The 13,270-nt window shown below is 44.7% G+C and overlaps 1 protein-coding gene across 3 annotated transcripts in view; it reads left to right on the top strand.

Annotated features, from left to right (window-relative positions):
- Nucleotides 1-6,307, top strand: part of C4H1orf198 (chromosome 4 C1orf198 homolog) — a 51,988-nt gene extending 45,681 nt beyond the window's left edge. The window contains exon 4 of one of the 3 annotated variants that reach the window (XM_040350836.1): nucleotides 5,331-6,307. In XM_040350836.1, the coding sequence (XP_040206770.1) occupies nucleotides 5,331-5,387 (57 nt within the window). In that variant the 3' untranslated portion in view covers nucleotides 5,388-6,307. Of the gene's footprint in view, nucleotides 1-3,174; nucleotides 3,629-5,330 lie in introns of those variants that run through there. The other 2 variants (XM_040350837.1, XM_040350835.1) reach the window with 2 other exon arrangements.
- The last annotated feature ends 6,963 nt before the right edge of the window (nucleotides 6,308-13,270 follow it).

The following is a 13,270-nucleotide window of genomic DNA, read 5'->3' as shown; positions in this document are numbered from 1 at the left end:
TTCTGTTCATACAGTGTATGAACAGAAAATCAGCATTTCCCCTGCTGACAGGAACGAGAGCTGTGTGTTTACACACACAGCTCCCGTTCCCCGCTCTGTACCGAGCAATCGCGTGTGCCCGGCGGCGATCGCGCCCGCCGGGCACACGCACGGGAGTCGGGGGCGAGCGGGGGGCGCGCGCCTCCGGCGGCGCGCGTGCGCCCCTAGTGGCGGCTAATAGGCAGGACGTCCATTTACGTGGTCTCGCCTAGGAGAGCCACCTTGTGGACGTATTTCGGCGGTGCAGCGACGGCAAGTGGTTAATTTATGTCATACCTTCTGTAAGCAAATTTTACTCACACTCTGTGTTGCTAGAAAGTTTTGCAACACCTTTTGATATACAATTGATTGGCAAACTGGAAGCTGAAACCTTTGTGCAACTTGTGTATAAACATTCAATATTGGCATGAAAAACAGTGCAGTTTCACAATGGAAACTACTTAAAGGCTAAGTATAATTTACTTCTCTCTAACCTTACGTAGCCTACCCCCAACTGCATACATTCTGAAATCCTGCATCCATGGCCTACCAGAATGTTTATCTCCTACTGCTTGAATCTTCTAGCTGTGCAAAGTAGCTTCCCATAGAAGCTTGTGGGGGTTCCCCTGCACACACTTGTAAAGAGGGAAGAAGATCCAGGTAAATACTTTCACTCATTATTCCTATCTGTTCTCAGTCTATCCAGACACACGTTTTTTTGGCTGGTATACCTGCCACTCCTACTACTACCTCAGAACAGTTGGACTCCCTGGATTTGATTGCTTGCTTGACCTGACCTTGAATTTGTTGTCCATTATGTCCCTGCTATCTATTTGGCTGACTCTAGTCTACCACATCAGCGACCTTGGCTACTTACCATGGCAACTCCATAGTCCTTAGCTGGGAATGGGCTCCTGTAAAACTTCAGTAATCCGTCACTTCCAATAATCCAGAGTTTAGCTCTTGGATATTCTTCTAAGTGTTCACTAGGTTCCACTTTTGCTACCCATGTGTGCAAGCCCTTAAAATTAAGATGACGGTTTAGAGTTAAGACCACAAAAAAGTCAAACCGATCTATCTGCTGTAATTTGCCAACATTTTATTTCTTATACTGTAAAACCTTGGATTGCGAGCATAATGCGTTCCACTCTTCTCTTTGATACTCAGTTGTGACATGATGCTACTCTTATATCAAGACATCGCTTGTATATCAAGTCAAAATTTTATAAAAAATGTAGCTTGTCTTGTAAAACTCACTCAAACTAAGTTACTCTCAAACCAAGGTTTTACTGTACATTACTAACAATATTTTCTACCACATGTATGCATATGTCTTGCATGGATGTATGCATGTATAGGGATACATCACCTTTATTTTTCAGTTATAAGCCTTTTCTTCCTGAATGTCATGTTAATTACTGAACACATTTTGTCATCCATGTACATATTACATTTAAGGGCACTTTGTTACAGGGAAATGCATCTGTGTGGCAGATACACAACTTACTGCTGCATAATCTGTTTATCTTTACAAATCATCAATTTCCTGATCAACCATTTGTTCCTTTTGGCTATATGATGCAGTCTTCATTTCATGGCTAACAACAATTATGGTCCTTGAAATCTAATTTTCTACGTGTTTGTTTTCTGCAAAATAAATAAATACACAGCAGAGTACAATTGCCACAGATAATTGGCAGGCGTGCCATTTTGGAAGGATATGAGAACTGATAATTGACAAATCTAACTTTAAGCATAATTTTCAGCCAACTGCCCTTTACCACAGATCCTTATTTGAATACATAAAATTCACAAACAAGTAGTGCACTAAAAGGGTCAGCTTCCTCAAGCAGTCAATCAAAAGGTACCAAACGTGTTATAGACAAAGGCCGATTTCACATGACAAGGATCCTGCAGCTTGCCAAGTAGATCCGGGGAGATCCAAAAAGCTCAAACAACAAAAAGAAGATGGCAGCGTGGGATCCTTATTAGAGTTATGAATTGAACGTATTCATCAATAAAAATGGTACACGTGCATGTTAAAATCCAGCATAGAAAACATATTACACTCGTGGAACCTCTCTCACTAGCATGTAGGGTGTTCCAAGAGGCAGAGTGTAGTATGCAGAATGTCGGGCATCGGTTGCTTCTCTGATAGCTGTCAGAATCTGATCCTTGCCGGCTAGAGGTACACACTGCTGACATGCATTGACAGCTCTGCGGTGATTTCGTTTTCTATCTATGCTGGATGTAAAGAGTTTAACATGTAAGTGTACTATTTTTATTGCTGAATAAATTAAATTCATAATACTAATGAGGATCCTGCACTGCTATCCTCTTCTTATTTGAATACATAATGACTGTATTATCTAAATAGTCACAAACCAAGATGTAGATGTACATACAGTATATTCTAGCCATCTATTGGTCCTCTGGCTAGTCACTCCCATCCCCCAATCTTCATGTGTATTTATGAAAAAGAATGAACTTAAAGGTTCGCATGGAACGTTTTTTTTTTTTTCTTTGCTTGTGAACATTAGTCTGAAGAACACTGTTCAGCAAGCATTTAAAGGCACTGGGAAAGCTTTCTTTTGAGTCCCTAAAAGAGAAATGTTAGATTGTATAAGATACTCCTCAGCTTACCACTAGTCATTAAAACCTCACTTGACTACATGGTCTACAGCCTGGCCAATAAAAATGAGAAAGACCTGAAATGGACGTAGCTCTGCAGTACGGATAAATCTCATTCAGGTCTGAGGGACATTAGTGCTCAAGTGTGGGCAGTCTGGGCTTGTAGACAACGAGGGAGGCCCCCAACATTACCTGCCCAGTGAAGGTAACTGCACAAAGTGGCACAGAGCCAAATTACAGAGCATAAGAACATAAATACAAAAGCAAAAATATAAAAAAAACAAAAAACATTTTGAAGCTGAACTTTAAACACATGTATAATTTTGTATACATAAAAGTTAAGGCTATATTCTGTTTAAAGACAATGGAAATTCAGCTTGTTTCCAGTTTTAAAATGTATTCTAGTGTAGTGTATCCCCCCCCCCCCCCAAAAAAAATTGTCTGGACCCCTGCAGTGTGCAGACTTCTCCATTACTAGCCTCTCATAAGCTATGGCCACTTCTCCTGATCTGTCATCCTTTTCAGCTCAGCATTCTGTGGGAGAGAGCAGAGCCATCAATTGAGGAGACAAACTGCAGGCAGCTCTGAAAAGCCAGTGAAGAATTGGTTGCATAATTTTCTCTACAATGCAGCCAGCTAGTGGAAGTGAAGGTTTCAGCCTGGAAGAACAGAGCTTCAGGAGCCACTGGGATACCAGAGGAATGGAAAAGTTGGTACTGACTGGTGTGGCGTCATTAGCTTGCACTGCCTTACTGTCCCAACCAGTCACAACTATAGATCAACATGAGGCACTCTACAGGGCCAGAGCATTTCTGACAGCCTTGGTTGTTGGTGCCCACCATGAACACACTGTGGGCACCTGAGTAGTTGCACAGCCGTGGGAGCAGAAAACCAGCCTACAGCCAAAAGCAAGTCTTTTTTTAAATTGTAAAAATGTATTTTTTATGCTGTATTGAGTATACATTTTTTTGGGGATAGTTTATTGTGTATTCTAATCTGTACATCACATAATGTGGACTGCTCTTCCCTGTATGCTGCGCATATGCCGGCTTCCTTAGCAATCAACAAATGGGTAAAATAAATGCACCCCCCCCACCCTTACTCCACCCTATCCACCGCCAGGATAGTATGGGCATTGTACAATCTTGCCATCCAGCTTCTCTGGTCCAGCCTCCTCCCTTCACCCCTCACAGCTGTTGGTCCCGGCTGACCTGCCCGCCTGCTGTTTCTTCGCCGCCTCCTCCTCCTCCGGTGGTAGCCTTATCGCTGGTTGTTAAAGAGGGCATAAAAACCCTTGCTAAAATGTTCTTTTCCCTCCCATGCAAAGTAAAGACACAATGTGCTAGTATGCATTGCATACAAGCACATTATGTGACACCCCGCCCGTGCCATCCCGCTGCAGGCCGCATCCATGTTCGCTCCTCTTCCTTCCAGGGCCGCAGCTCTGACTGGCTGGAGCCACGTGACGTCACTCATGCGTGTGGGAGCCTCCAGTCCCAGCACTTGCTACTGAAGAAAAGCCACGGGTGCCCGTTTCTTCAGATCACATGCGCCTATGATCTCATCAGCACAGTATAGTGATAATATATTCTAAACAGTGCACGTTTAGGAGATATTTACATTACCTATGGGTAAGCCTAGAAAAAGTCTTGCCTATAGGTACAAAGTGTAAAGGGAGGTTTACAACCCCCACAATTTCTGTAATAAAAAGAGAGATGCATAATCAGCTGGAGTCCACACAGTATGAAATGTCTTTCTCCCAATGGTGGAGGAGGTTTTTGTGGCAAGGGCTGCAAACTCCAAAAATAATCTCATAAAGGTGTATTTATAGAGAACATCAACAGGTACCCATCACCCTATACTGTCCCTGCCGGAAGAACACAATGATCCATTATGCTAGCAGTTATAGCCACTGGCAATCATCGCATGCTAGAATTTCAACATACTGGTTGTACCCAAGTCAATAGATGGATGGAATCTCGGCTGGCCCCTGCTGAACCGGCTGAGATTCAAACCATCTATGGCTGGCTTTAGTATGCTCTGTTTAAGTCAGACACTTCCTCTCCCGAATATACTGTCTGAGCTCTAACAATATTATCTATTCAGCTTCTCCTCACCTCCTTCCCATATCAGCCCTCCAGCGGTCCCACAAATTACGTGGGACCACTGGAGATCACAGCTCTTTTAGTCCCTTTTACAAACCAATGCTTTCATCTTTGTGCTTCATACAGTCCCATTAAAAATGACTTGTGACACATGATATTTCTCTCAGCAAGATACATCGTAAAAAATATATTTTAAAATAAAGGGCCTCTGAGGGTGCCAAAAGCCTGCATGTGGCCCTGGGGCAGCAGGTTCGACAATAGGGTTCCATGGATCGCTAGAGATCTGCGAGGAGATACTGCATGCTTTAAACAGCTTACAACAGCCTCCAATCAAAAAAAAATGTTTTACCACAGCTGAGCATGAAGGAAACTGCAGGAGGTTTACTTTACAAACTAAAACTGGTTTTCTAGAAATTTTATGTTGCCAACTATAATTATTTGAAATTCATAGCCGAGTAAATAAGCTGCGTTTTCATACCTTGTTAAAGTTTTTTTCTTCATGTTTTTTTTTATTTTTTTTATTTTTTTTGTATTGGTTTATACATGTGACAGTAGTCTTTTTTTTTTCCTTTACAGATTAACACTAGCAGTATGCTCTTGAAGACTGGATTTGATTTCCTTGATAATTGGTAACACCAAAGGCTGCTATCAAACCAATCGGAATCATGTGCAAATTGTTTCTTTGTAACCTGCAAATTCTTGCCTTCCTAAACCGCTTTTTGTAAAACCGTATGCATTATTTTATATCATTTTGTGAAGTATTTTGTTAGTTAAAATTTTATTGTATTGTTTTGGCAAAGTCAAGCTCTTTTTAAAAGGTGCTTAAACTATCGACCTTCTTAAATGTAACTTTTTGAACAGTAATTGAGAAAAATATTTTGTGGCATTTTACTATTGCCCTTAAAGGGAAGCTAAAACCAAAATTGCCTGTTACTACTCATTTTAAACTAGCTTGTAATTTTGTTGGACTAATCTACTTTATGGGAGCCTAAATTCAGCTTGGCGTTTTGGGTTAATTAATTGCAAAACTAAAAATATACGTTTTTTAAGCACCCTATGTAAAATAGTATTTATATCCTAGAGTATTTACTGAATAGAAGAAGGGTTTGACAACAAGAATTGATAGGAATGAAAAAAGTTCCTTCTGTGCTAGTGATGTCAGGCTGAAGGATAGAATTGTAAAGAATTTTTCTCAAGTAAACAGGGTTAAAGAATCTCCAATTAGCACATGTGTGTGTGTGTATATATTTAGTTCTGGTCCCCATCATTACAATAATGCTGATATAACTATTTTTGATACGTAGATATACTACTTTTCTGTCTTGATTTCCAACAACACTAACCACCCAAAGCTGTTAAATTATATATGATGACACCTTTTTACCAACATATCAGCCACTTATGACAAAATGATCTTTCTGCTTAAATTACATTGCCATTTTTATTTTTTACAAAACAAAGGTTTTAGAGATATTGTAAAAGTTGACCACAAAAAATATATTTTAAAGGCAAAAGGCAGTACAAAGAAAATAAACTTTTATTTCCAGTTTTAACAACAAGTGGTTTTATTTATATTTAGCATTAACGCATTAAATTTACATTTTTTTTTTTTTTTTTAAATATATATTTATATTTTCAGTAACTATTTTTAATGCTTCCAACACAAAAACGGAACAAAAAAGTAATGCAACATTTTTATACGTGAAGTGTAACGTTTTGATAAAAAAAAATAGTGGTCTTACATTTAATTTGCATATACTGATTAGACCTATGTAAAGCTTTTTGTTTACTTAACTTTATGCTATGTATCGCAAGGACAGAATATTGATTCCTCCATTAATATTTTAATCGTGAGCTTTAAAGATTGAAGTTTGAGCCTAGGTTCACACTCATGCGATGCGGATTACAGCGCTGATTCCCGCATTGCATCTCTCCCACAGGCAGTTCGCACTTCCTTCCTTCATTCCATTGTTAATGACACCCCCCAGATCGGTTCGCAGTGCGAACTGTGAACTCGCACAGGAATCGGATTGCATAGGTTAGAACCCACATGCGATCCGATTTCAGTCCCTGCACTTGTTTACCTGCGAATCTAATGCAAGTTCAGCCATACAACTATATGGCTGAACTTGCATCTCGCATGTGATCAACACCACAGGTGTGGGTGCAAATCACATGCGATGTCTGTGATCCCAGTAGTGTAAACCTGGGCTGAGACAGGATGTGAGATTGTCGGCTGAAAATTTGCCCCAACAAACTGCCTGACCTTACACTCTGCATCCTTGGAAGCAAGGAGATGGTGTGCATCCTTCGCTACTTGATTTGGGTTAAAGAATAAGATACAAATTCTTGCATAAGCCCAGTTGTGAGTTTCCCTATCAAGGTTTATGTAACCCCTAAGGATCGGATCTTGTGTGATTCCTGTACAATTCAGTGCGGTGCAATTTTTTCAGCCTATTTATCTGATGAGCTGCAAGTGCACTACTTTTCAAAAACGCACTACATAAGATCGCATGGTACTGCAGTACTATGTAATCTGGTGCAGGAAAACGCACTGCTTTTACAATCTGCATTTGGGGTGTCGTTAAGAATATATTGGCACTTGCAGCTGATTGCGCAGGCACTGCTCTTTGGGCGCGGCGCAGGAAATGCACACAGAATGCACCTTTTTCTGTAACACGTTCTGGTGTAAACCGACCCCTAGTCTTTTTTTTTTTTTTGTATGTTTGGTATCATGCCCCACTGTAGCAAATAGTTTTTTGTGTGTGGGAAATGGCTGCACGGTTTCTTAACTGAAGCTCCTGCCTGTAACTGTATTTTCTGTTGCAAACTGACAACACTAAGCCACTGCCTTTCAATCCGCGTTGTCACCCTGCTGTGTGAACACCTTCATTTAGACCCCATTCACACCTAAGCGACAAAACGCCCGACGCGGGACGCTTCTGTCGTTAGAGAGGAGAATTCCCATTGCCGTCTATGGAGATGGTTCACATCTCATAGACGCGCAACGCCTGTCGCCTGAAAAAAAGTCCCGGACCCTTTTTTTCACGCGACAGGCGCGTTTTCCCATAGACAGCAATGGGAATACTTTAGGAAAAAAAAAAAAATTGAAACATTTGTAATCGCGGCAAATCTGCCGCTACACGCGAACGCGGCTGTCGCTTAGGTGTGAATGCAGCCTTAGCCATTGGACAGCCTATAAAATGGGTAGCCCAACTGCCAACGTAAACGGGGCACATGGCAGGCTGACACCGCTGCTAGTAATTGCAAGATGGTGGCTTAGCTGTCTCTGCCTACAACAGGAAGTGCTGTTACTTGGCAGGATCTCCAGGTAAAAAAACAGGGTTCATAGAAACCAGAAACCTAAGTGTAATAATACTGGGCATATGGGCGATGGGGTTGATTTACAAAAGGCAAATCCACTTTGCACTACAAGTGCACTTGGATGTGCAGTCGCTTTTGATCTGAAATGAGGGGAAGCTCTGCTAATTTTATCATCCAATCATGTGCAAGCAAAAATGCTGTTTTTTATTTTCCTTGCATGTCCCCCTCAGATCTACAGCGACTGCACTTCCAAGTGCACTTGTAGTGCAAAATGGATTTGCCTTTAATAAATCGACCCCAATGTCTCTATTAGTACTACCAGTACCTACACCAATTATTACAACAAATTATATATATTTTTTAAGACTGCTTATTTTGACTGCTGATGCAGATACTTTTACTAGCCAGGAATCCTAATCTAGCAATCCGCTTCCCTGCACAGATTCAAATAGGAAAGCCTTACTTTGATTCCACTCAAGGTTCTCATTTTTAACTGAAGACCTGATGAAGGGGGAGTTCCATTTGACCTTGGCTTTCTCTTAACACAATGTCAATAAATGGATTTAGACTCTTTATCTTTTGGTCTGGTGCTCCTTCCATATATGCACATCTTTTTCTGGTAGGCTGCTGGAGTACTCACTGGCGGACAGCCTTGTCTGTTGTGAGCAGCCTAACCTTAGCCCGTGGACTCTTAAAATATTTTTTGCACTCTTAGGCCCCGTACACACGACCGAACATGTCTGCTGAAACTGGTCCGCGGACCAGTTTCAGCAGACATGTTCGGTTGTGTGTACGGCCGACCGGACAAATGTCCGGCGGATCAGACAGGTTTCCAGCGGACAAATGTTTCTTGGCATGTTCGGTCGTCTGTACGACTTACCGGCCATGTCCGCTAGGCCGAAAGCCCTCGCATGCGTCAAAGTGATTCGATGCATGCGTCGAAGTGATTCGATGCATGCGTGGAAGCATTGACCTTCCAGGGTCGCGCACGTCCCTGTGTCATCATCGCGGCCACGTCGCGACACGTCACCGCGTTTGTTTTCCGCAGAGATTTTGGTCTGATGGTGTGTACGGACCGTTTTCATCGGACAGATCCGCTGGTGTGTACGAGGCCTTAGTACCGTGTTTAAACTCCTATCAAAGTCCCAACACCTTTTTTTGGATGCCTTTTTTTTTTTTTTTTTTCATTGTTGCCCATCATTGGAGTCTAATTTTTTCCTGTCATCTTTACAAAAACAGAAATTAAAGAGAAATTGCACTAGAAGGGACACTTTGTCAGCAAGGGGAAACGTACAATTAACCCCTTAACACCCGCCGCACGACTATATACGTCCGCACAATGGCACGGACAGGCAGAAGGACGTATATATACGTCCCTGCCTAGACGCGGGTGGGGGGTCCGATTGGGACCCCCCCGCTGCGTGCGGCGGGCGGTTTCCCTTCGAGGAGCGATCCGGGACGACGGCGCGGCTATTCGTTTATAGCCGCTCCGTCGCGATCGCTCCCCGGAGCTGAAGAACGGGGAGAGCCGTATGTAAACACGGCTTCCCCGTGCTTCACTGTGGCGGCGCATCGATCGAGTGATCCCCTTTATAGGGGAGACACAATCGATGACGTCAGACCTACAGCCACACCCCCCTACTGTTGTAAACACACACTAGGTGAAGCCTAAAATGTTCAGCGCCCCCTGTGGTTAACTCCCAAACTGCAACTGTCATTTTCACAATAAAGAATGCAATTTAAATGCATTTTTTGCTGTGAAAATGACAATGGTCCCAAAAATGTGTCAAAATTGTCCGAAGTGTCCGCCATAATGTCGCAGTCACGAAAAAAATCGCTGATCGCCGCCATTAGTAGTAAAAAAAAAAATAATAATAAAAATGCAATAAAAATATCCCCTATTTTTGTAAACGCTATAAATTTTGCGCAAACCAATCGATAAACGCTTATTGCGATTTTTTTTTTTTTTTTACCAAAAATAGGTAGAATACGTATCGGCCTAAACTGAGGGGAAAAAAAATGTATATATGTTTTTTTTTTTTTTTTAACAGAAAAGTTTTATTAATAAAATAAAGAAACAAAACAAAAGATAAATCAGCAAACTGTGGTACAGCATGGTTTGACATTGTACGGATTGGCACATACATACATTCAGCATAACAGGTACAGGGCAACACACCAGAGATAGATCTGAATGGGTCTAAGTTGAATCACTGGGTAGAGTGAGGGTCAGCCAGTCAGGCTGCAGGACGGTGAGTCATGTCCCAATCCCCCTGAGGAGGGGGGGGGGCAGTGCGCCTCCTCCATACGATGAAAGGAGAAGCACTATGAATTCCCGGAGCAAACAGGAGCATTCTCAAACAGGCAGTGCCCTAGCTGCCACCCATGTCCCCCACACTTTGTCAAATTTTTGGGGGCACTTGCGGCCCATGTAGGTCAGTTTGTATAGAGGCAGAACGGAGTCCACCAGTGCAAGCCATTGAGCCACCGTTGGGGGGCTCGCCAGCTTCCACTGTCGTAGCAGTGTTTTCCTAGCGTAGAAGCAGAGAAAGAATATTAGCAAGCCGGCGTGAGTAGACTGTGTCACGCCCTCTGTGATACCAAGAAGGAGAATCTTGGAGTCCAGTGGCACTCGGAGGCCAGTAGCAGCATTAATTTTTCCCACCACCCCCTCCCAGTATCCCTGCACGACCGGGCAGTCCCACACAACGTGGTAGAACGTTCCTGTCTCTCTCTGACATTTGGGGCATCGGTCTGACTGGGTACTGAATATCTTGGCAAGGCGCTGGGGGGTGTAATAGGCCCTGTGTAGGAATTTCAATTGGATGAATCTGTCTCTGGCAGATATGGTTGTTGGTATATATTGGACCAGCGCAGACTCCCAATCCTCTTCCGAGAGGTCGGGAATGTCCGCCTTCCAGACTCTGTGAAGGGGGGAATCCCCCTTTGAGTCGTCGCATGTAAGTCGGAGGTAGATGGAGGACACTATTCTATCAATTCCACGGGATATAAGGAACCTCTCTATCCTATGTGGCTCAACCGTAGTTGTCCTCGAGAACTGTGCCTGCGCCGCATGTTTCAATTGCAAATACCTGAACAGCATCCATGAGGGGAGCTCAAACGCTGCGCGTAGCTCCGGGAAGGAGAGCAGCACCCCGGCCGGCATAATATGTTGTAGTTTCACTATTCCATATCTGGCCCAGACACTAGGGTCCGGGATGGACCTGAAATGTGAGAGTCTTGGGTTGCCCCACAGCGGGGCGTGAGGCGAGATGGAGTCAGGGCCCGCGACCGCTGCAGTGACCCTATCCCAGACCTGGATCGTTGTGCGCATCGGGAGAGTAACCTGTGGGGCGGCTCTGGGTCCTCTATATACCAGGTTGGTGAGGGTTGAGTAGGAGCCCATGACTGCGGCCTCCAGATTTACTGCTGGGTTGGACCTAGTCTGCTGGAACCACCACCGGACTGTTACTAGCACTGCCGCCCAGTAGTATTTTTTGAAGGAGGGCAGGGCCAGACCCCCTGAGGACAGAGGTAGTTGAAGCTTGCGCTGCGCTATTCTGGGAGCTCCCCCACCCCAGATGAATGAGGAGACTACGCTATCTAGTTTAGTAAAGAAAGAAGCGGGGATAGGGACCGGGGTGTTACGGAATATGTAGAGCAGCTTGGGGAGGAATACCATTTTTAGCAGGTTCACCCGCCCCACCGGAGTAAGGGGTAGTGTCTTCCAGGCCTGGCATTTTGCAATTAGATTCTGTAGGACCGGGTATAGGTTGTCATGTAAGTATTGACCTAAATTGTTGTCAATGTCCACTCCAAGATAGCGGAATTTGGAGACCTTACTCAGCGGCGTCAGGTCCGCTGTGGGGGGGGCAAGGTCGGACAGGCGGAATAGACTGGATTTGCCCCAATTAACACGAATCCCGGAGAACCCGCCGAACCTATCCACAATTTTGAGAGCTGCCACTAGGGACTGAGAGTCATCACCAAGGTACAAAAGGGTGTCATCCGCGTACAGCGACACCCTTTCGGTCAGTGGTCCCACCTCCAGGCCCCTCACCTCGTGCGTCGAGCGAAGCATAATAGCCATGGGCTCGATGGCCAAGGCAAAGAGCCCCGGAGACAGTGGGCAGCCCTGCCTCGTCCCCCTGCATAAACGGAATGGGGCCGAGATATTGCCCCCCGTGCGCACCCTGGCCGTGGGCGACCCATACAGCAATTTGATCCAGGCAATAAATTTAGGACCGAACCCAAACTTAGTCAACACTCGCCACAGGAAGGCCCACTCAACTGAGTCAAAGGCCTTCTCTGCGTCGAGTGAGGCCACAGCCCCGGTAGTATTCTGCTCGCGGAAAATTGCAATATTGGTGTGGAGCCTGCGGATATTTATATCCGTGCCCTTCCCTGGCATGAATCCCGTCTGGTCGCCATGCACCAGCGTGAGGATCACTGTGTTCAGCCGATCGGCCAGGATCTTGGTCAGGATTTTGGCATCCACATTGAGCAGAGATATGGGCCGATAGGATGAACACAGTTCCGGGTCTTTCCCGGGTTTAGGTATGACAACGATCACCGCCTCCATCATGGAGGCCGGAAGGCTGAGTCGCTCCAGTGCTGCGGTGAGCGCGGAGTAGAAGTAGGGGCCCGTCACCTCCAGGTTAGACTTGTAGAACTCCGTGGGGAGTCCATCGGGACCAGGGGTTTTACCTGCCTGTAGAGACTTGATAGCTCCCTGGACCTCCTGCAGCGTAATGGGGGCTTCGAGCGTCCGACTGGCCGTCGAGGTCAGGGAGGGAAAGTCCAGGGAGAGCAGGAATGTGTCCAGCTCATCCAGGGTGTATGACGCCCTGGACGAGTAGAGGTCCTGATAGTACCTTTCAAATCTGGCATTTATCAATAGTGGGTCTGAAATTAAGACATCATCCTCATCTCTTATATTGGCTATACACGAGCTACCTGATCTCTCAGTCGCCAGCCAGGCCAGTAGTCTACCCGCTCGTTCCCCCTGCTCAAATATTCGCTGAGTCTGAGCAAGGAGGAAACGACGGCATGAGGCAGCACGGATGAGTGCCAACTCCCTGTAGGCAGTAAGCATGTCAGCGTGCGAGCCTTGGTCAGGCGAGTTTGTGTACATACTTTCCAGTCGCCCCGCCCGTCTCTCGGCTTCTGCTAGTTCCAATTTAGCTTCCTTC

The sequence above is a fragment of the Rana temporaria genome, chromosome 4 (assembly GCF_905171775.1).
Source record: "Rana temporaria chromosome 4, aRanTem1.1, whole genome shotgun sequence".
In the NCBI taxonomy this organism is placed as follows: Eukaryota; Metazoa; Chordata; class Amphibia; order Anura; family Ranidae; genus Rana; species Rana temporaria.
Note: the sequence above shows the minus strand (reverse complement) of the source record. Positions and strands in the feature narration are given on the sequence as shown.